Source organism: Rhinatrema bivittatum, chromosome 11, assembly GCF_901001135.1.
Source record: "Rhinatrema bivittatum chromosome 11, aRhiBiv1.1, whole genome shotgun sequence".
Taxonomy (NCBI): Eukaryota; Metazoa; Chordata; class Amphibia; order Gymnophiona; family Rhinatrematidae; genus Rhinatrema; species Rhinatrema bivittatum.
The window spans coordinates 54,651,598-54,672,928 of record NC_042625.1 but is presented as its reverse complement, the minus strand read 5'-3'; the positions used below and the strand labels follow the sequence as shown (position 1 = coordinate 54,672,928).

Genomic DNA, 21,331 nt, shown 5'->3' with positions numbered 1-21,331 from the left:
TCCAGCAGCCCCAGTCCTCTCTCCCCTCCTCCCGAGGCGCCCACCGTGGCTCCCCTGCCTCCCGGGGGCAGCCGGCGGCGAAAGCGGCTTCCAGCAGCCCCGCCGGCGAAGATGCATGAACGCACGTCCAATTTGGGCGCTCAAGGCAGCGAAGGCGCATGAGCGCACGCCGTGACCTGAGCGCCCGGATGGACGTCCGAAGTCACGGCGTGCGCTCATGCGCCTTCGCTGCTTGAGCGCCCAAATTGGACGTGCGTTCATGCATCTTCGCCGGCAGGGCTGCTGGAAGCCGCTTTCGCCGCCGGCTGCCCCCGGGAGGCAGGGGAGCCGCGGTGGGCGCCTCGGGAGGAGGGGAGAGAGGACTGGGGCTGCTGGAAGCATGCAGTAAGTTTACTTTTGTTACAATTTCTATTTGCTTTAATAACATGTCGAGTCGATTTTCACCCTGCGCCTTGCTTCGTGAGGGGGGGAGAGAGGACTGGCAATCCCCGATGCCCGAGCGTAGGAGAACCAGGCCACACCATGTTACTCGCTTGCTCCAACCCACCCACTTATTTGACCGGAGCCTGCCTATTGCTGTCACATCCCTCTAACGCCAGGGTCAGGGTAGTCTGTAAATTAGCGGGTTAAAGAAGTGGCAAAACAGTTGGTTAAAAAGGCGATAATCGGGCCGCACGTTACTGTATGGGAGGGAATAGCTAATCCGATTGTTTACATATCATATACATGCCGCGGGCGGAAAGGGAAACATGTCGATTTAAAGAAGCGGTAAGGATTGGTAAAAACGGATAGTGATTCGCGGGTTAGACTTAGGCGGCCAAATTGTGGGTACAAAGCGGGTTAGAAACAGGGTAACCGTGGCCGCGCTTTACTGTATTGGCCTGTTAATGTTTTTCCACTTACAGTTCCCATTTTATGTTAATAAGCTTATTAGTTTGTTAGCTCTGCCTGTCTTGGACTAATGATCCTGGGTATTGTGTGTATTTGGTCTGTCTGAGTTTTTCTAAAAACTGTGTAACTCTTGGGTCGCCCGAGGTCTGAGTCTCTCTAAAAACCACCAACAGATAGCTTGCGAGCGGGGAACTTGCCCAGAGGCAAGCAGGAACCCAATTGGTGGGTGGGAGATTGCCAGTGTAGGAACACGTGTGCAGGTGCAGGCAAGCTTGGGCAATGCCTGGCAGGATTCTACAAGTAGCCACAAGATTACCCTGAGTGGGTGTTAGGTTTAACGTTGAGGCGCTACGTGACATGTACAAAAGACTTTCTTTACAAACTACAGTGGTAAGGCTTTTTATGGGTGGTAAACAATGATATTTCTCTGATCTAACAAGATCTACATAGGCTGAAATTGAAAGTGTTATCACTGTTCTATTTGTTTACATCAGGAGATTACAAAATATATATCCAATTTCTTAATATAGTATGAACCTACTAGGATACTGTGTTTGTCTCTAAAATGCTGTTAATAAATGTATCTCTGCAAAGTAGCACATCCAGCTAGAGATTATTGTATTGATGTATTCTTTGCCTATTGTAATCCCCACACTATACAGTGCCTTGCTGTTATTACTGATAGTATACTTTGTCTATTGTAAACTTCTCCATGTTGGAACATACTCTGAACTCATGTGCTGGAAGGGCATAAGATAAATAAATGTTGCCGATGTTTTAATCTGTCCCAGAAATATTTCTGCTCTTTATTGCCCCAAAGTTTTGGAATTCTCTTCCATTGGGTCTTCACAGTGAATATAATTATCTTCATTTTAGAAAAAAAGTTAAAGGTTTGGCTTTTTACTCAAACATTTATGAAAAGTTTAGTTGGTGGGAGAGCCTTTTAGATTAAGAGTTGAATTGAAGGGATGGCTACTGCACTTTAGTGATTAGATTGGATAATCTATCTACTTGTATTGATGATATGTTTGTTGTATTTTTTTTTGTATACTATGGTATGTGCTTTATTTTATTATTTTTATTATACCCCGTTTTGATATGACTAGTGAAATGCAGGTAATCAAATTATTAAATAAAATTTAAAAATAACCATATTTAAGTATCTACTTGAAATGATTTATGTATTGTGTGTTCATTTCAATTACTATATCAACTGCTATATATTTTATGTGGATGAATTCTGTTGTCACTCAACAAAATAAATAAATAAATATAAAATAAAAGGGTACTGAAGAGTGTGAAGATCCCTCAGACACACACAGAGAGAAGCCCACAGTCGAGCACCAATATAAGAAGTGATGAAGAAACCCAAAAAGACAAAAACAATTTATAGGAAAATTTGTTCTTACCTGATAATTTTCGTTCCTGTAGTACCACAAATCAGTCCAAACCAGTGGGTTTTGCATCCCTACCAGCAGATGGAGGCAGAGAATAAAAATTTAAGGCACTGCTACATATCCAAAAGTGCCACCTGCAGTCCCTCAGTATTGACCTGTATCCAAGCCAAGATGTTCACATTAACAAACCCCAACAAAAACTAAGGGCTAGCAGAGAATACAGTTGGAGCCCCCTAAAACTAGGTCCCCTTGATTACAAACAAGGAACATAACCTATGTACACTTTCAGAAACTCTGCATATGACTCTATACAGTCTCAGAAACATCCAGAAGCAAGGAAGTCTTTTGAAAGAAGGGGATGGGTCTCTGGACTGATCTGTGGTACTGCAGGAAAGAAAATTATCAGGTAAGAACAAATTTTCCTTTCCTGTTCATACCCCAGATTAGTCCAGACAAGTGGGATGTACCCAAGCTCCCCTATACTGGGCAGGAACCCAAAAGACCTGCATGCAATTCACTTTCCCCAAAAGTCGCCGCCTCTGGTGCCCACACATCCAAGTGGTAAAGTTTGGTAAAAGCGTGAAGAGAAGATCATGTCGCAGCTCGACAAATGTCTTGCGGCGATATCAATTAACACTCCACACAGGAAGTTGCCTGCGCCCTCATAGAATGCGCCCACAACTCTTCTGGAGCTAATCGCCTCTTACAAATGTAAGCTGAATTTATAACCACTTTTCAACCATCTTGGGATCATTCCCTTGGAAGCTTTATTTCCTTTCTTTGCTCCACTAAAATGGAGAAAAAGATGATCCAATCTCAGAAAGGAATTTGTCACTTTAAGATACCGCAAGAGCATTTGTCACACGTCCAAGAGGTAAAGCACGTTTGCCAGTGAATCGTCCGGAGACAAATTCAGAAAGGCCGGTAGCTCAAGCGTCTGGTTAAGACAAAAGGACGAAACCACTTTAGGCAGAAAGGAAGGTTCTGTACGCGACATCCCATCCTCCGAAATCCTCAAAAAAGGATTTCTATACAACAGCGCCTGAGCTCAGATATCCTTCTGGCTGAACAGATGGCCTCCAAGAAAACAGACTTCAAGGTTAAATCCTTCAAGGATGCCCTCCTAATCGGCTTAAATGGAGGACCACACAGAACTCTATGCACAAGATTAAGGATCCAGGCCAGACATACCTTCCGGACCGGAGGGCACAAACATTTTGCCCCTTTGAGGAAAAGCAACACATCCGGAAGAGCAGCCAACGTCCATCCCTATACCTTACCTCGAAGACACCCTAAGGCTGCCACCTGAACCCGGAGAGAATTATAGGCCAAGCCCTTGGACAGAGCACTTTGCAAAAAGGATAAAACCTGCAGAACTTCTACCCTCAACAGTTGTAAGTAATTCTGTAAGCACCATGAATCGAACACTCTCCAAACCCAGACATAAGCCAGAGAGGTGGAAGGCCTACACACCTGAAGCAAAGAAATAATCACAGATTCAGAGCATCCTTTCATGCGGAGCCACCGCCTCTCAAAAGCCAAGCCGCTAAACAAAAGCGATCCACCCAGTCTGAAAATATGGGTCCCTGCCACAACATCCTGAAAGATTTGCTAAACACACAGGTCAGTCTACCGCTAGATAAACCAAGTCTGCAAACCATGGCCGGCAGAGCCACTCGGGTGCCACCAGAATCACTCTGCTCGGATAAAGTTTGATGCGGTGCAACACTCTCCCAACTTTTGAGGCTGGCGTATGTAGTCGCCACCACTCAGTCTGGTACCTCCAGGTCCATTCCTCTCTCCAGATTGGTCCGAGACAGCCACCACGAGAAACTGGATTTGGCATCACCCTGAAGGTGATGCCAAATCCTCTGAAAGCGGATTCCACCAGGATAAGAGAAGCCCTCTGCAGAGGCCGCATGTGAGCAAAGGCCCATGGAAATATCTCCAGCATAAAAAAAGACATAGAATCCAGGCCCTGCAAATAATCCCAGAATCTGGGAACCGACAACCGCAGAAGACAGAGTACCCGACTCTGCAGCTTGACCACTCTCTCCATGGTCAGAAACATCTTCCCTATCCGGGTACTGAACTAAGTCTCCAGATATTGCAAAGACTGGGATGGCTCCAAATGACTCTTCACCAGATTCGTCACCCAGCCCAATGAGTCCAGGAGCTGCATGACCCAGCAAACCGAACACCACCACTCCAATTCCAACTTTGCCCTGATGAGCCAATCGTCCAGATTCAGATGGCACTAGGATCCCTTCCCTCCTGAGTGTAGCCACCACTACTATCGTCACCTTTGAGAACATGTGCGGCACTGTCGTTAATCCAAAGGGAAGGGCCTGAAACTGAAAATACTCTGAGAATCATAAATCTCAGCAACCTCTGGTGCTTGGTCCTTAAGGGAATATGAATATAGGCCTCCATCAAATCCAACGACTCCAGAAACTCTCCTTTGTGAACCGCCACTATCGCTGTCCATGTTTCCATGCGAAAACGTGGCACCCGGAGGGCAGCATTGATCTTCTGAAGATCGAGAATGGACCAAAATGTCCCTTCTTTTTTGGGAACCACAAAATACACTGAGTACCTTCCTTGTCCCCTCTCCAGAAGGGGTACCGGAACAATGGCTCATAGGAGACAAAGACATTGCAAAGTATCCCACACCACTTCCCGCTTGAAACGGGAGATGCAGCGGGAGATTACAAGGGCGACCATGAGAGGCCAAGAAAATTCTAAAGCGTAGCCGTCTCTTATCACCTCCAGCACCTACTAGGGCTGACGTGATAGTGGTCCACTCCTCGAAAAAAGGGAGAGCCTCCCTCAGTCCACCTCCAGAGAGGAGTGGAACATCCTACCCTCACTGGCCAATTTTGTTTCCGCCTCCCCCCTGGGAACCACCATCCCAAGGAGGTCTATGCTGCACTCGAAAGGACTGCTGACTGCCCAAGCTCTGCTTCTGCACCTTAGGCAAGAAGGATCTACTTGAACGAAATCTTCCCACGACCTGGAAACGAGTATGCGGGGGACTACCTGGTGGATTTCTTGTTCTCTGGCAACTTATTTCCCTTCGACTCCTCCAACTGCTTCATGAGTTGTTCCAGATCCTCTCCGAACTACAACTTGCCTTTAAAGGGGAGATTTGACAGCTGGGCTTTAGACCTCATATCCGCTGATAAATTCCACAACCACAGCAGCTTCCGCGCCGCCACCACAGAGACCATACTCCTGGCAGAAGTCCAAATCATGTCATAGAGGGCATCTGCCACATAGGCCACACCCACCTCCAAACAGGCAGCCTCCCGTAGTCTCTAACACCTTCTTATGCATTTCTGCACCAAGCACAAGCAGGCTCTCTGCATCAAACTCCTGCAGACTGCCACCCAAAGGCTTAAAACCGAAACCTCAAACAGCCTCTTCAACAGGACTTCCAGCTTCCAATCCTGGAATTCCTTTAGAGCGGCCAAGCCTGCAACTGGGATGGTTGTCTTCCTGGTCACTGCAAACACTGCTGCATCCACATTGGGAACCTTCCAGTACTCCAAGGTTTGCTCCGGAAAAGCATATAACTTAGCCATTGCTCTGGCTACCTTCAGGCCCACATTGGGAGACTCCCACTCCCGATCCACCTATTTCTTCACCTTCTTGGGCAATGGGAAGGCCTTAGTTGGTCCTTGCAGCTCTTCTAGGACCAGATTCACCCCCTCATTGTCCAGATCTTCCTATGTGACCTTAATCCCCAACTCATCCAATACCTGGGAAATCAGTGGACCCAGTTCCTCCCCGCAGAAGTGTCTGACCACCTGAGGGTCATCACCCTCAGCAAATGGAACGTCGTCCACATCCTGCATAGGATCCCCCAAATCGCTGACCAGGTCCTTGCCCAGATCCAGTGGACCACCCTGCTGCTGACTGGGTACATCTGACTCACCCGTCGAGTCCACATCCTCAATTGTGGACTGTCCCAACCCAAGGAGACGCAGGATACCTCCCAAGCCTGCCTGCTTCCGGGTCTTTCTGGGAAGCTGCCGCCTGGATCCTGCCTCTTTCTTGGTCAAATAGGCCTTATGAAGGAGGACAAAATCTGTGGAAAACTGCTCCGCATCCAAAGAGGACCGATCCTACTCATCGTACCCCAGGACACCTTCCCTACCACCAGCAGGACTTATATCTACAGGAAACAGCGCAGAAGGGGACTCCCAAGGCCCTGCAACAGCCTCCTGGCTCCTACCATGTGCAACCAAAATGGATGCCGGCTCGACAGCCCCACACCCCCCCCCCCCCCCCCCCAGGGCCTCTAGCTCAGGCCCAGCCGACCTCATGCTCCAGCCGCTCCCTCGCGGAAGTCCCAGCCCTTCCCGAGGCATACTCCACGCAAAACGCAGTCGTACTGAGGTGCACCCATTTTGAGCCGCAGCAGAGGAAACTTCCTGCACTAAGCGGGCATCGGCATGATTCACAATTGTGCCTAAAAATAGCCCCTGCCACTGCAAACACCACTGGCAGCACGCTCCCGATACTGCCCAGTGATCGGAAGAGTTCCATGCTCACTCACCCAACCCTGCCTCCCAGCAGCCCGGCCAATCAACATTCCAACAAGCTTCCTCCCCAAGCTGACTTCTCTCTCCTTTTCCTTTTTTTTTTTTTTAAGGCACAGCCAAACTAAAACAAGAAAACAGCCAGTAAGCAAGCAAAGAAACAAAAAAAAGGCTATTTCCCTACTTCTGGATGCCCAGAGGAGGCTGCACTGGAGGTGAAGCCCCAGATGGGGTGAGGATACCCCCCCTTACCGACAAAGCTGAGCTAGTTCAGGGATCACCAACCCCCCACTCGCCCTGCTCTACCCATGGGATGGCCCATGAAGGAATCTAATACCTCAGGGATCATGCCAGAAATCTTCTCTCTTCCTTTGCTAAGGTTTGGGTTTGTTTTTTTCCCCAAAACTCCAGACTGCGGGTTTGCACCTCTACTGTCTGCTGGAGACAGAGAAATACTGAGGGACTGCAGGTGGCACTCGGATATATAGCAGTGCTTCAAAGCTTTGTTCTCTGCCTCCATCTGCTGGTAGAGTTTCAAAACCCATTTGTCTGGACTGATCTGGGGTACGAACAGGAACTGTACATAAAATGGAAGTCATTGTGAGTTTCAAGTCTTCACATCAAAAAAGGGACTTGTTTGGACTCAAAAGCTGATATACTACAACTTCCTTTATTGTTAATTTTTGAAAAGTTTCACAAGCTGGAAAGAAACCAGAAATAGTGAGGAGAGGTAAAAGAATGCAGGGAGATATTTCCCTGAAAGAGTATGATGGAATTAGAAGCACTGAACTCTAAGCACTTACTAGCTTTTTCCAGGTTTCATCCTGCCTTTTTTCAGGTTCTGAGAAGACAATGCGAACCAGGAGGCAAGTCCAGGAGAATGCGCAGGAGGCAGCAGATCCACTGCTCTTACTGCTACAACAAAAGTTAGCAAATCAAAAAGCTCTCCTTTTCCAAATGACATGCCAGATACTCCAAAACCTGACACTATAATGCAGAGCCCCCTACCCTCTCTAATCCCACCAAATGAGTCTGTGCTCCAGCCCCAGAATTTATCACTAATCCCACCAAGAGGGGATATGTTGGCTTCCCCAGAACCCATCACGAGTCTCCAGAATGGCAGAATGTCAGAACAAACCGCTCCTAGAGAGATGCTAAGCCAAGATCCTCAAAATCTATTCCTATCCCATTTACACCAAAAGGTGTTATGTTGAAATAAAAAAAATCAAAACATTGTTAATCTAAAGAAGAACAGGGATTCATCTAAAACCACAGCTTCTGATATAGCTGAAAAAGTACATCCAGCATATACATCTTTCCTTAAGTCTATTCCTTCATGTATTCACCCAAGCTCACATTGAACCACTGTTAGAGAGATCCTAAGCCACCAGTTCAACAGTCCTACACTTGTCAGGTATTCAGCCCCATCAGGGTCTTCCTACAGCAAAAGACAGCAGAGAGAGCTCTTCTGACCTGGGGACATTGCTCTTGCCACTGATCCCCGCGGATTCTATGGAAAGCAGGAGATTTTTGGCTGTTGATTCAGGCTGGGATTCTGCTAGCTGCTGGATGGCATACTGAAGCGCCTTGCGGGACCCTGCATCTCTAAAGAAGAAAAACAAAGGACTGCTGTGAAGAAACAAACATCGTATGTATTCACGTAGAAAGGGCTTCAATCACAATAAAAAACCTTAGCAGAAAAAAGACCTACTTCATTTGTATATTACAATTGCTTCCCAACCATCAGTCAATGCATTGTTTGGAACAGCCGTGGAAGCAGAAATGCGCAATAAGCAGCCTAATGTCCAAAATTAGAATTTATTGTGTAGAACCAAATTATGCAATAGGCCCGACTCCAGCCGAGTTTCGCCCTCTTTCAATAGGGCTGCATCAGGGGCTAAAAACATACAATAATTGACATTAAATAATATAAAAATAAATTATTAAAAACTAATAAAAGCATAAGATAACCAGACATTCAAAATGGACATATGAAATCAACATATAAAATGAACATATAAAATGGTAGCATGGATGTATGTAGTGTGAACATAAAATAAAATAAACTGCAAAAGTTAATAAAATATCATGAACATAAAAGTGCAGTAAAAAGTGACAATAGCTAAAACCAGCAATAAATGCTAAAAGATGACAGATACCTAAAAAATGGATATTGCCTTTAAATATATATATAGCTAATATGAATGTCCAATAAGATTCTAAATAAATTGCTCTCCAAGTAATATGAAAAGGAAAAGAGAACTGGTAGGAAAAAATGATGTATATAAAAAAAGATTGTGATTATTATACCATGACTGAACAGGATTTGTTTGAAAAATTAAATGCTTACAATTTACATATGTAAATGTTAAATCTTTATCAGGGAGTTGTAAGTAAAGCTTATAAAAGGTGCCTATGAAGTTAATGTGGAGAAAACAAAATAGTATTCAAAATTGATAAGTGGTATTTACAGAATAGTCATGATGAACTATCAAAATACCTCAAATTTATGATAATTCACTATACAGTAAAAAAAGTAATCCAGCTAAATAAATATATTCTCTTAATTAACAGCCAAATCCACAAAATTCATACTAGGAAAATGAACACCGTAAAGTCAGATATCGCTGCATGAGCAGTGATTATTACATTATGTATCATGCAGCGATATCTGTCAATTCATTCATCTTTATTCAGTTCAATATTTATTTCTTTTTGCCAGCACTTTGTATAGCATTTTCCTCCCATGTTTGACTTTACGGTGTTCATTTTCCTAGTATGAATTTTGTGGATTTGGCTGTTAAGAGAATATATTTATTTAGCCGGATTACTTTTTTTACTGTATAGTGAATTATCATAAATGTGAGGTATTTTGATAGTTCATCATGACTATTCTGTAAATACCACTTATCAATTTTGAATACTATTTTGTTTTCTCCACATTAACTTCATAGGCACCTTTTATAGGCTTTACTTACAACTCCCTGATAAAGATTTAACATTTACATATGTAAATTGTAAGCATTTAATTTTTCAAACAAATCCTGTTCAGTCATGGTATAATAATCACAATCTTTTTTTATATACATCATTTTTTCCTACCAGTTCTCTTTTCCTTTTCATATTACTTGGAGAGCAATTTATTTAGAATCTTATTGGGTATTCATATTAGCTATATATATATTTAAAGGCAATATCCATTTTTTAGGTATCTTTTAGCATTTTTAGGTATCTTTTAGCATTTATTGCTGGTTTTAGCTATTTATTGTCACTTTTACTGTACACTTTTATGTTCATGATATTTTATTAACTTTTGCAGTTTATTTTATTTCATGTTCACACTACATACATCCATGCTACCATTTTATATGTTCATTTTATATATTGATTTCATATGTCCATTTTGAATGTCTGGTTATCTTATGCTTTTATTAGTTTTTAATAATTTATTTTTATATTATTTAATGTCAATTATTGTATGTTTTTAGTCCCTGATGCAGCCCTATTGAAAGAGGGCGAAACTCGGCTGGAGTCGGGCCTATTGCATAATTTGGTTCTACACAATAAATTCTAATTTTGGACATTAGGCTGCTTATTGCGCATTTCTGCTTCCACGGCTTTATTAAGCAGCCTTCCTTGCTGTTTTGTTTGGAACAGCCGAAGGAACATAGATGGCAAAACCTTCACTCTGTTTACATATTGGAGGACTGGTCAAGTCCCATAATCACCAAAAATTAGAGGATTTGGTCTTTTGGTTTCCCCCAGTCCCTTTAGAGGAGCTTCCAGAGCAAATGGGAAAGAAACATTTAAATGACTGAGGAAATCAATGTTTCCTTTATTTTATATCCTTGAGGGTTCTCTGCTTAGGTGCAATCCCCAGATTTATTGAAAGGGAAGCTCTTCTCTCTTCCCACCCATGGACAGGCTAGGACACAAAGAATACACCACATCTTTCATGAAGGCATTCAGAATCCCCCTCGCAAGAAAATCCCTTTTCATTCCTACTTTACCTGCTCTAACCATTTCCTTCTGCTGTTCTGTCAGAAACAGAGAACCACCACCACTTGGTCCACCCTGTCCATATATTGTCACCTGTGGCTTTCCAGCTGATACTCTCAGAGAATTAAGAAATGAGTTTTCTGAAGTCACACTGGTTGTCCTTCAGATGATACAGTACAGTATACCACAACTTTTACTTCATATTGTTTCTCTGCTCAGATATGCTTTTACTAAACTCCACTTCTGCTACACCTTTCCTTCCAAGAATTCCGGGCAAAGGGACTAAATCCTGAAAGTCAAGGCCACTGGAGAAGTTAATACAAAGTTTCATTTATTGAAAATTCACTTTCATAAAATTAGACCTCTTGAAAGAGGATTTGCAATATAATCAGCTGTATTACCATACACTAAACCTCGAGGAGCCATTCCCCTTTCCATTATTTACTGCACACAGTTTCCAGCAAATGACCCAGGAAGCACATCTGAACAATGATGCTAAGGCAAACCGCCCCCACCTCCCTGTCCAGAACACTCACCTATACCGATGCAGAGTTAGGCAGAATAATTTACAAAGACCCTTAACAGCACCCTCGGGAATATCTGCAAAAGAAAGCAACAATCATCCTACAGCTTCAACAGGAAACAGGGGAAAATATATGATCAATAGAATTCAGCTACTGAAAATCAAATATCACTGGCCTTCATCACTCTTGCAGGAAGATTATTCATAATGCTTTACCAATGAAGTCAGAACTAAAACAAGAGCACTAAGCTATACAGAAAGGAAAAGGGAAGACTGAAGGAGAACATAAATGCTGATAATGTGAGCAGGAGCAAACGCACTTTGGGTTACTCCAGACAGAGGAAATATAACTGCTATTCATATTAATGTGACCTACAGAACTCCAGCACAGAAAGAGAAAAGAGGGGCTTTCAATCAGGATATTCCTGCCGCAGCTCCACATTAGAGTAGCGATATAGGAAAATTGGTTCTCACCTGATAATTTTTGCTCCTGTAAGACCACAGCTCAGTCCAGACTCCTGGGTTTTGCCTCCATGCCAGCAGATGGAGACAGAGAAAGTTTCACTGACATTGTACATAACCCAGTGTGCCACCTGTAGTCCCTCAATATTAACCTATACGCAAGCCAAGATGACAACAACCATACATTTCTAAGCAGACTTCTAAGCAAACTTCCTCCCCTCCAATTAGCCAGAAGGAGGAGAAGTTGCCCAAAAAAAAAAAAAAGACAATGGAAAACTCATTTCCCAAATTTAACATAAGTGATCAGCATTGAAAACCTCCAACAACTCTGCACTATATACAAAGCAACAGTATGAGCAGACTCTCCCCCCCAGCAAATGGGCGGGTCTCTGGACTGATCTGTGGTACTACAGGAGCTGGTAAGAACCAATTTTCCTTTCCCTGTATGTACCTGTATCAGTCCAGTTTCCTGGGATATACCTAAGCTCCCCTTAATTCTGGTGGGACCTGACGAGTTCTGATCATAGAACACTCTCACTAAGGCACATGGAAGCCAGAGCACCAACATCCAAACGATAATGCCTAGCAAACGTATGCAACGACTTCCCAGTAGCCGCCCAGAAAATTTCATGTAGAGATACCTGTTATGATTCAGCTCAGGAAGTCACCTGAGAACACGTCGAGTGTGCCCCTAAAACCCCCAGCAGCGGATGCCCTTTAGAAATGTAAGTCAACTCGATCGCTTCCTTCAGCCACCGCACAATTGTAGCTTTAGACAACTTATTTCCCTTCTTTGGGTTGATCTACAAAAATCTACAAAGAGGTGATCTGATCTATGGAAATCATAAGTGACCTTTAGATACTTCAATAATGCATGCCTCCCATCTAAGAGCCTAAGCTCCCCCACGTAAGGCGTAGATGAATCCAAACCTGTAAACGCTGGAAGCTCCACTATCTAACTAAAATGGAACACCAAGACTACCTCAGGCAGAAAAGAAGGCATCATGCATAAAGATACCCCTGAAGGAAAGAATCTATATACAACAGTGCCTGGAGCTCCGAAATTCTCCTGGCTGAACAAATAGCCACCAAGAAAACCATAAGAGTCAAGTCCTTAACCGTGGCTCTCTTCAGTGGGTCAATCAAGGCTCAAGGACTAGATTTAGATTCCAAGATGGATAAATGTTCCACACCTTTTTAAATCCCCGAAGGAACCACAGAACATCTGGATGTGCAGAAAGAGGATACGCTTGCACCTTACCCCAGAGACAAGCCAATGTCGCTACCTGGACTCAGAGTTAAAAGCCAGTACCTTCACCAGAACCTAAGAACATAAGATATGCCATACTGAGTCAGACCAAGGATCCATCAAGCCCAGTATCCCCAAAAGTGGCCAATCCAAGTCACAAGTACCTAGCAAGTACCCAAACATTAGATTAATAAGCAATAGTAGGCTTGTGATTTATTACCTTATTAGCAGTTTATGGATTTTTCCTCTAGGAACTTATCCAAACTTTTTTAAAATTCAGTTACACTAACTGCTGTAATCACATCCTCTGGCAATGAATTCCAGAGCTTAACTATGCACTGAGCAAAAAAGAATTTTCTTCAATTTGTTTTAAATGAGCTACTTGCTAACTTCATGGAATGCCCCATGGTCTATTATCTAAGAGAGTAAATAACCGATTTACACTAACTTGTTTATGTCCTTTCATTATTTTGTAGACTATCAAATCCCCCCCCCCCCCCCCCCCCCCCCCCCCCCCAGTTGTCTCTTCTCCAAACTGAACAGCCCTAACTTCTTTAGCCTTTCCTCACACGGCAGACGTTCCATGCCTCTTATTTTGGTCACCCTTCTCTGCACTTTTTCCAGTGTAGCTATATCCTTTTTGAGAAGCGGTGACCAGAACTACACACAGTATTCAATGTGCAGTGTAGAAAAGCCAAAATATGTTTCACCATAGCCTGAACAGGCTGAGGCTGCACACCATCAACAGCAGACCAGGACTCGAAGATCCTCCAAATTCGCACATATGTCAAAGAATGTAGAAGGTCGCCTAGCCTGCAAAAAGGTAGAAATAACCTCTTCAGAATGCCCCTCCATCTCAATCATTTCCTCTCAGAAGCAAAGCTGCAAAACAAAGTGAGCTGCCTGACTCAAAAATATTGGGCCCTGGTGGAAAAGAATCCGTCCGAAACTCAGGGGCCTGTCTATGGCCATGTTGAGCTAATCTGGGAAGCATTATCGATGAGGCCACTCTGGAGCTACCTGGATCACGTTGCCCAGATGTTTCTCTATTCGCCGTAATCCCTTGTCCACCACAGGCCACAGTAGGGAAGACAAAGAAGAATTCCTCAAGTCCACGGCAGCACTAGAGCACCCAATCTCCCCAAAGCCGCATGCCGCTCCTCCTGGCCGCAGAACCTGACCGGCACAACCACCAATTAACAAACAATTAAGCACCCCCCCTTTTTTTTTTTTTTTTTGGAAAACTTAATAAACTTTATAAACGGCAACGTCCCTTAAAAAGGCTTCAAACTCCAGCTGTCTGGCTATAGGAGGGAAGAGAGGGAACTGGCAGCACCAGTTATCTCTTCCCTCAGTGGGTCCAGAATCTGGACAGACTCAGGGGTCTCCAACCCCTCCGCTCGTCCCCTCCTCTACCCAAAGGGATGGCCCCATCAGGACTTACCAACCTTCGGGGAGGGCAACAGACATCTATACCCTAAATTTCTTTTTCTTTTTTTTTTTTGTCAGACTGCAGGTTTCGCACCACCTTCCATCTGCTGGAGACAGAGAAATACTGACAGACTGCAGGTAGCACACCAAGTTATGTGGCAGTGTCAGCAAAGCTTTCTCCTTCTCCATCTGCTGGAAGGAAGGCAAAACCCAGGAGTCTGGACTGATCTGGTAAGTACAGGGAACCAAGGAGACTGTGGCCAAGAGCCAGCATCCTGCTAAACAAGCTTTGCGCATAAGCAAATCAAAACCAGCAGAAGACCTCTACCAGAACCAGAGACGACTCCTCGATGCAAGTGCCATGCTGCATCTCCACAGGACAGGGAACTGCCAGCGATAGTTGAAGATAGGAATCCTCTGCCTCTCCCACTGACACTGCTAGGGAATCGAAAATGTCCGTTTCCGCGGTGATGGTGGAGGTTTCAGTACTAGACCCCCTCACCCATGAGGCTTGTTCTACCAGTGCAGTCATGCTTTACGCAGACCCCCACTCGAATGTCATGCTGCTTCTGCTGCGTGCACACACTGTTCCTCCCTGCACCCGCAGCAACACCAAAGCAAGTGATAAAACAGTCTTTCAGTGCCACAGAGTCAACACCTGGTCTCCTCTGCAGGCAGAGAAGCTGCTGGAAAACCCCATCGCTGAGCTCCCCCCCCCCCCCCCAGCTGCTAAGGTAGCTCCCCCTACTGGAACCCCCACTGCTGCACAGATTCCTCTAACTAATTCCTTGATCTCTCTCTTTTTTTTTTTTCTCTCCAAGAACAAGATACATAGAAACCAATACTTTCCTTTGGTGCAGGAGCACAGGCAGCATGGCAGATCAGAAACAAGCCAGACCACTGGCTATAACTGTCTCCTTTTGCCGAACTTTAGCAATCCAGCCCAGGACAAACCATACAAAAGGGATAGTTCCCTACTCCACTGGGCTTGCAATGCAGAACTGTGAGCAGGTTCCACCGCTGTCTCGTAGGGGATGAGAGATCTCAACCACCAGATGTCTACCCCACGGACCTCTGGACCAAGCAATCGTCTGCCTCAAACCAGGGAAAATGACCCCACCAGGACCTCACAAGCCCCTGGGAGGATCCAGAAATCTTGTGTTTCAATCATTTTTTTTTCTCTCTCTCCAGACTGCAGGCTTTACACCATCTACCATCCGCTGGAAAAGAGAAAAACTGAGGGACTACAGGTGGCACACTGAGTTATGTACAGTGTCAGTAAAACTTTCTGTGTCTTCATCTGCTGACAGGGAGGCAAAGCCCAGGAGTCTGGACTGATCTGGGTACATGCAGTGAACCAGGACTGGCTTCATGAGGGTCCCACTTCAGACAAACAGTAACAGAACCCATATGGGAAGATGCAATATTGGATCTTGTGCTCATAAACAAAGATGTTGCTGATGTTACAGCAGGCAAACACCTGGGGGTCTAATATTCAGTTAAACAGTAAGCAGATGAGTAATCCTGCTAATCGTCCCACTGAATATCCCTGATTAAAATAATCCAGCTGAATTTAGATGGATAACATTAAACCTAACCGGACAGATTTTGAATTTTATAAAGTTAACCGGCTACAGTTAGCTGGATAACTAGTCTTAACCAGCTATATTTAAAAGAACATAACCGGTTAAGTGGTGAATAGAGAAACTTAAAAGTAAAAGCTTGCGGGCCAACTGGTCCTAACACATCCCCACCTTCTCCCTCTCACTCGAAATCCAACTCTTCGGTTCTCCTGGGCCAAACCTGCAGCACCCCCCCAAAATCAGTAAAATATAATCACCACAGCTGGTCCCAGTATATTGCCCCGCCGCTCCTCCTGACAAAATTAAAAACTAATTATAGGCTCCAAAGCCCCTGGAACCTCCTTGATCCTTCCACCCAAATCCATAATCTCCCACCCTCCTGGTATCTAAATGACCTTCATTCTTCACTCAGATAGCAGTAGCAGCCTACCGCGACCCAGGTCAGTTGCTTCTTGTATTGCTAAGAAGCTACATGTGGCCGAGCAGGTTGGTGCTTAGATCCCTTCTATTCAGGGATCCTTCTGCTGTTGAGAAAATTCACCTATCAAACCTCAGGAATGGCAAAGCAAATCATTTGGGACACCATGAAGTTCTTCTCAGAGATAAGTGTACCACTCTTCAGCATTCATGCAAGCTCTTAGGGCGTGCCCCCCCCCCCCAAAAAAAAGAGACTAATGAAAACATTTAAGAAATGTTAGAAATTCAAGAGGGAGACTTCCATGATGATCAGGAATGGCCAACTCCAGCCCTTGAGAGCCACAAACTGGCCAAGTTTTCAAGATATCCACAATGAATATGCATGAGATAGATTTGCATACAAAGGAGGCAATGCATGCAAATATCTCTCATGCATATTCATTGTGGATATCCTGAAAACCTGGCCTGTTTGTAGCTCTCAAGGACCAGAGTTGACCACCCCAGGCTAGTCCATGTCCAAGAGCAGTTGAAGCGCCATTTAGGCAGTCTGAGAACAAAGCAAAGGTATTATGCTATATGCAATAAAGCAGGTAAGTTGTTAAAAAAGGTAGAAAAAGATAGGTTAGTAACATTTTTAAAAATATACAGTCAGGCAATTTGTAGCACTTTTGTTGATTTTCACAAATCATTGTATACCTCTGAGATGGATTTTGCACAACGAGAATTTGAAGAACTCTTAAAAGGGGTATCCATAGGGGCCTTTAAGTGAGGGAAAGAGGGAATCTTTGGAGGCCACAATCTCCTGTGAGAAAGTGTGTGCAATTAAAAGCCCTGAGCTTAGGTAAAAGTCTTGGTGTATATGGTTTCATCATGTCCTTTTACAAATGCTTTGTATGCATATTGGCTCCCAAGTTAGTGAATAACTTCAATATATACTATTAGGAGCATCTTTGCCAGGCTCAATGAGATATGCTTCTGCCTAAGGAGGGGAAAGATCGAATGGTTTGTCCTTCCCATAGATCTATAGTATTCCGTTACTAAACAATGATATAAAGATATATACTTTTATAAGGCTAAATGATGTTAAGAGACTTTGAGAAACATTTTCTCATACAGAGTCCTTTCCATAGAATGGAAATGCCGAATCATTCCCCCATGATAAAGAGAAAAAAATGAGTTGTCCTCTGCGAGGCAACGAAACATTTCTACCTTTGGCAGTAACACATTTTCCCAATTCGCTAAGGATTTCTTTCCGCTCCTTGACACTAGCGGTGGTCACCTTCACAGCAAACTTCTTCAGAGTTTCCTGAACCTTCAACATTCAGAAGACAGAAAAAGACAAATTAAGAAGGACCTTCCTCATCACTCAGCAGCACATTTACTTCCTCCCCTTTTCTTGAGATTATACCCCTTGCAAAGACAAGCAAGTTTGCTCACCGTACATGATATTTTCCATAGTTAGGATGAATTAGTCATGCTGTCTTGGGTGACGTCATTCAACAGCACTCTGTGCGGAGCCTTCTCTCTAAATTCACAAAGCTTTGCTGCTCTGCGCATGCACAGCAGTTTCCATGCTATTGATTGTTGCAAGATCTCCTCAATTTGTATTTAAGCTTATATTCGGTCTGTGATATAAGTTAGGGACTTAGCCAGAGAAGTAGGCAGGTACGCATGGCTAATTCATCCTATCTATGAAAAATGTTTGTGGCAAGCAAATCTGCTTTTTTCTATCAATAAGCAGGCTGAATTAGCCATGGTGTCATGGGGAGTCCTAAGCTAAGGGTTGCTGCAGAATGCTTCACCCTGTTCTGTGTCTTTTTTTTTTCTTCCCAACCCATCTGCCTAGGTGAAAAGTCCCTACTTGCATTACTTAAAACTGCGCAACGCACAGAGCTGATAATTGATCGAGACAGTAGTGGGATGTGAAAGTGTGCACAGATGACCACATCACTGCCCTGCAAATGTCTGCAATCGGAACATTATGCAAGTGTGCTACTGATGAGACAGTAGTGCGCACCTGATGTTTCTTCACTGAGCTGGACAATGGCAAAGAGGCTGAGTTGTAGCAATGTTGAATACAGTTTTGTGATCCAGTTGGATAACGTTCTCTTTGTTACAGCTACTCCGAGGATTAGGGTTATACAAGACAAATAGCTGCTGGGTATGCCTGTGGCTCTGGGTTCATTGTTTATAATAAGCTAAGGCTAGTTTGCAATCCAAGGTGTGTAATTTCCTCTCTCTCTCGTTCCGGTGTAGTTTTGGGAAGAAAGTTGATAGTGTGATAGTTTCATTAAGGTGAAAAGCAGATACTACCTTAGGCAGAAACTTGGGATGTGTTCAAAGTACCACCTTGTTATGGAAGAATGGCATTTAAAGAGAGGTATGGACTAAGTCTTGAAGTTCACTCACTCTTCTTGTGAAATGACTGCAACTAGGAATAATACTTTCCATTTTAGATATCTGAAAGTTGCTGATTCCAGGGGCTCGAAGGGGGCTTCCAAAAGGGTTGCCACAACTATTTTAATATCCCAAGGAATTTGTGGTTTCGGCAGCAGAGGGTGTAAAGGAAGCAGGCCTTTCATGCACCGTGAAATGAGAGGGTGCATGGAGATAGATAGCCCCTTATCCTGACATTGATAGGCTACAACAGTACTTGAACTCTGAGGAAGTTTTTAATCCAGATTGGGAAAATTGGTACAAGTAGTTGAGCAATTGTTCCAGAGAACAAGTGAACGGGTGAATAGCATGAGACATACACCAGTTGGAATAGTGTTTCCACTTTGAAAGAGTTATTATGACGAGTTAACAGTTTTCTTGCTGAGATAAGTCTAAATGTGCCAAGATTTTGTGTTCAACATCCATGCTGTGAGATGGAGCAATGAATGAAGCAGGTGGAGAAGGGATCCCCCTTCTTGCATTAGGAGGTTTGGGTAGTACCCTAAATCTCTCTGAGGCTGGATTGAAAGTTGCATGAGATAGGCATACCATAGTTGTCTCTGCCACACTGGAGCTACAAGTATCATCTCTGCTCCATCTTGAATGCATTTCTGTACTGTTCGGGTAAAGAGAGGAATTGGAGGAAAAGAATATGACAGACCCATTGACCAAGACAGCAGGAACGCATTCTGCGATTCCCTAATGGAACTAAGTAGAAGGGAACAAAACCAGTCTGGCTTCTTGTTGTATCCCAAATCTTAAATCCAAATCTTAAATCCCAAAACTTCAAATCAGTTTTCATGGACATTGCTAGTCCTGAGAAGGGAGATTCCCATGCCTTGTCCATTATTGCATCAAGTACTGAATGGGAGGGTAAGGCCGTAGGCTCAGCTGGGACCTCAAAGATCTTCAAGATCTCCAAGACCTCCGATCTGGGATCTGGCACCTTCTCGGTTTCAATTTTCAAAAACGTCCCCACCTTCTCAATAAACGTAAATAGGACAGGTCTTCCATGGGTGAAGATGGTTCGGCTGGTTCCTCCAGTGGGTCTGACGAAATTCCCGTAGAGGACCCTGGTGAAGTTGGCAGGGAGTCCACGGGTTCAGAACTTGACTGCAGGGAGAACTGCGGTAGGAGGTCCCCCGCTTCATCTTGTGGGCTATGATCATCCTGTGTGAGGGACAGGGAGCCCCTCTCAGGAGAAAAATCTTCAGGCGGGAAGGCCAGTTGACTGGTTACACTGCTTGTCGCTCTGCAGAGACGTGAAAAGGTTACTCAGAATTGCGGAGATTTGAGACATTGCTTGTGAAGCTAGTCCTCCCTCCATAGGGACCTGTCGACTCTTCCCCTTGGCAGTGGGTGTGACTCCCTCATGCCTCTTGCCCATTTTGGGCTTGGACACCCTGGATGGTGGAGGTACTGCAGCTAAGAGGATAGAGAAATCGGGGCCTCTATCGCACTCTGTTGGAGTCTGGTCCTTGTGCGGTAGCTTGTGTCTGTTAAGGGCTACTGTAACTGAGGCGAGTGTATCTTTCTCTTTGAGGCTCATGACATGTCCGAATAAACTCTTTGGGATGATCCTGAAGAATTCTACAAGTGATAGTCATCCGAGAGTGGTTCAACATCAGAAAACCCCAGCTCCAAGAGCTCCTCTGGCGAGAACACACCCTAAGGATCACTCTCTAGCCCTTTTTCTTATGGGAAGCCTGGGCTTATGCACCGCCTTCTCCTATTGTTGGCTCAATGCCCTGTTGGTATGCATCATGTGCGCCTTAGACACTGCATGGTCGGTTCCTCCGTCATTTGCTTTTTGGGAAGCACTTGTGACAATGAAGAGTGGCACTTGAACACCACGCTTCATTGTGTCGTGTGCATCGCTCTGCAGTGCATTCCTGCATCATGCGAGGTCTTCCTCTAGGCACCCGTCAACTCATCCTTGCATCGTGCGTGCCTTGCTTCAAAGTGTGTGTCTGCCCACAAGGTTTAACTGCTGGCGACGCCATCATCGGCCTGGGTTTTAGCAGCGCATCCCCCAAAGCTTGGGGGAGCTTGAGCACTGTGGCAGCATGTACCACTTGGCTCTCTTTTTACCACCTAATGGGCCCAGGGAAATGCCCTCCTTGCCTGCTTGGTACGGTGCATTTTCGGCCCTATGGATGAGTGCGAGGATAGGCATTCCAATGCCAGTGCATACAAACTTACCCCTTCCTCTCTTAAACTGGCTATCTTCAGAGCCCGTTGCCTCTGGGCTCTAGGTGACATCCTCCTGCATTCCCTACAGGTGGGCTGGTCATGTTCCGGGATCAAGCAGAGGTAGCAGTAGTTATGTCTTTCCACATTGGCAGTATTTAAAACCCGGAGGTTTTGATGCCATGGTAGCACTTAAAAGTGCTGTTTGG

General features: G+C 44.6%; 1 protein-coding gene across 1 annotated transcript in view; it reads right to left on the bottom strand.

The window, feature by feature from the left end:
* Positions 1-21,331, bottom strand: part of GCN1 (GCN1 activator of EIF2AK4) — a 433,190-nt gene that overhangs the window by 407,228 nt on the left and 4,631 nt on the right. Inside the window, 4 exon segments of the mRNA XM_029571925.1 lie at positions 7,636-7,744; positions 8,306-8,437; positions 11,368-11,431; positions 17,706-17,808. Of these exon segments, the coding sequence (XP_029427785.1) occupies positions 7,636-7,744; positions 8,306-8,437; positions 11,368-11,431; positions 17,706-17,808 (408 nt within the window).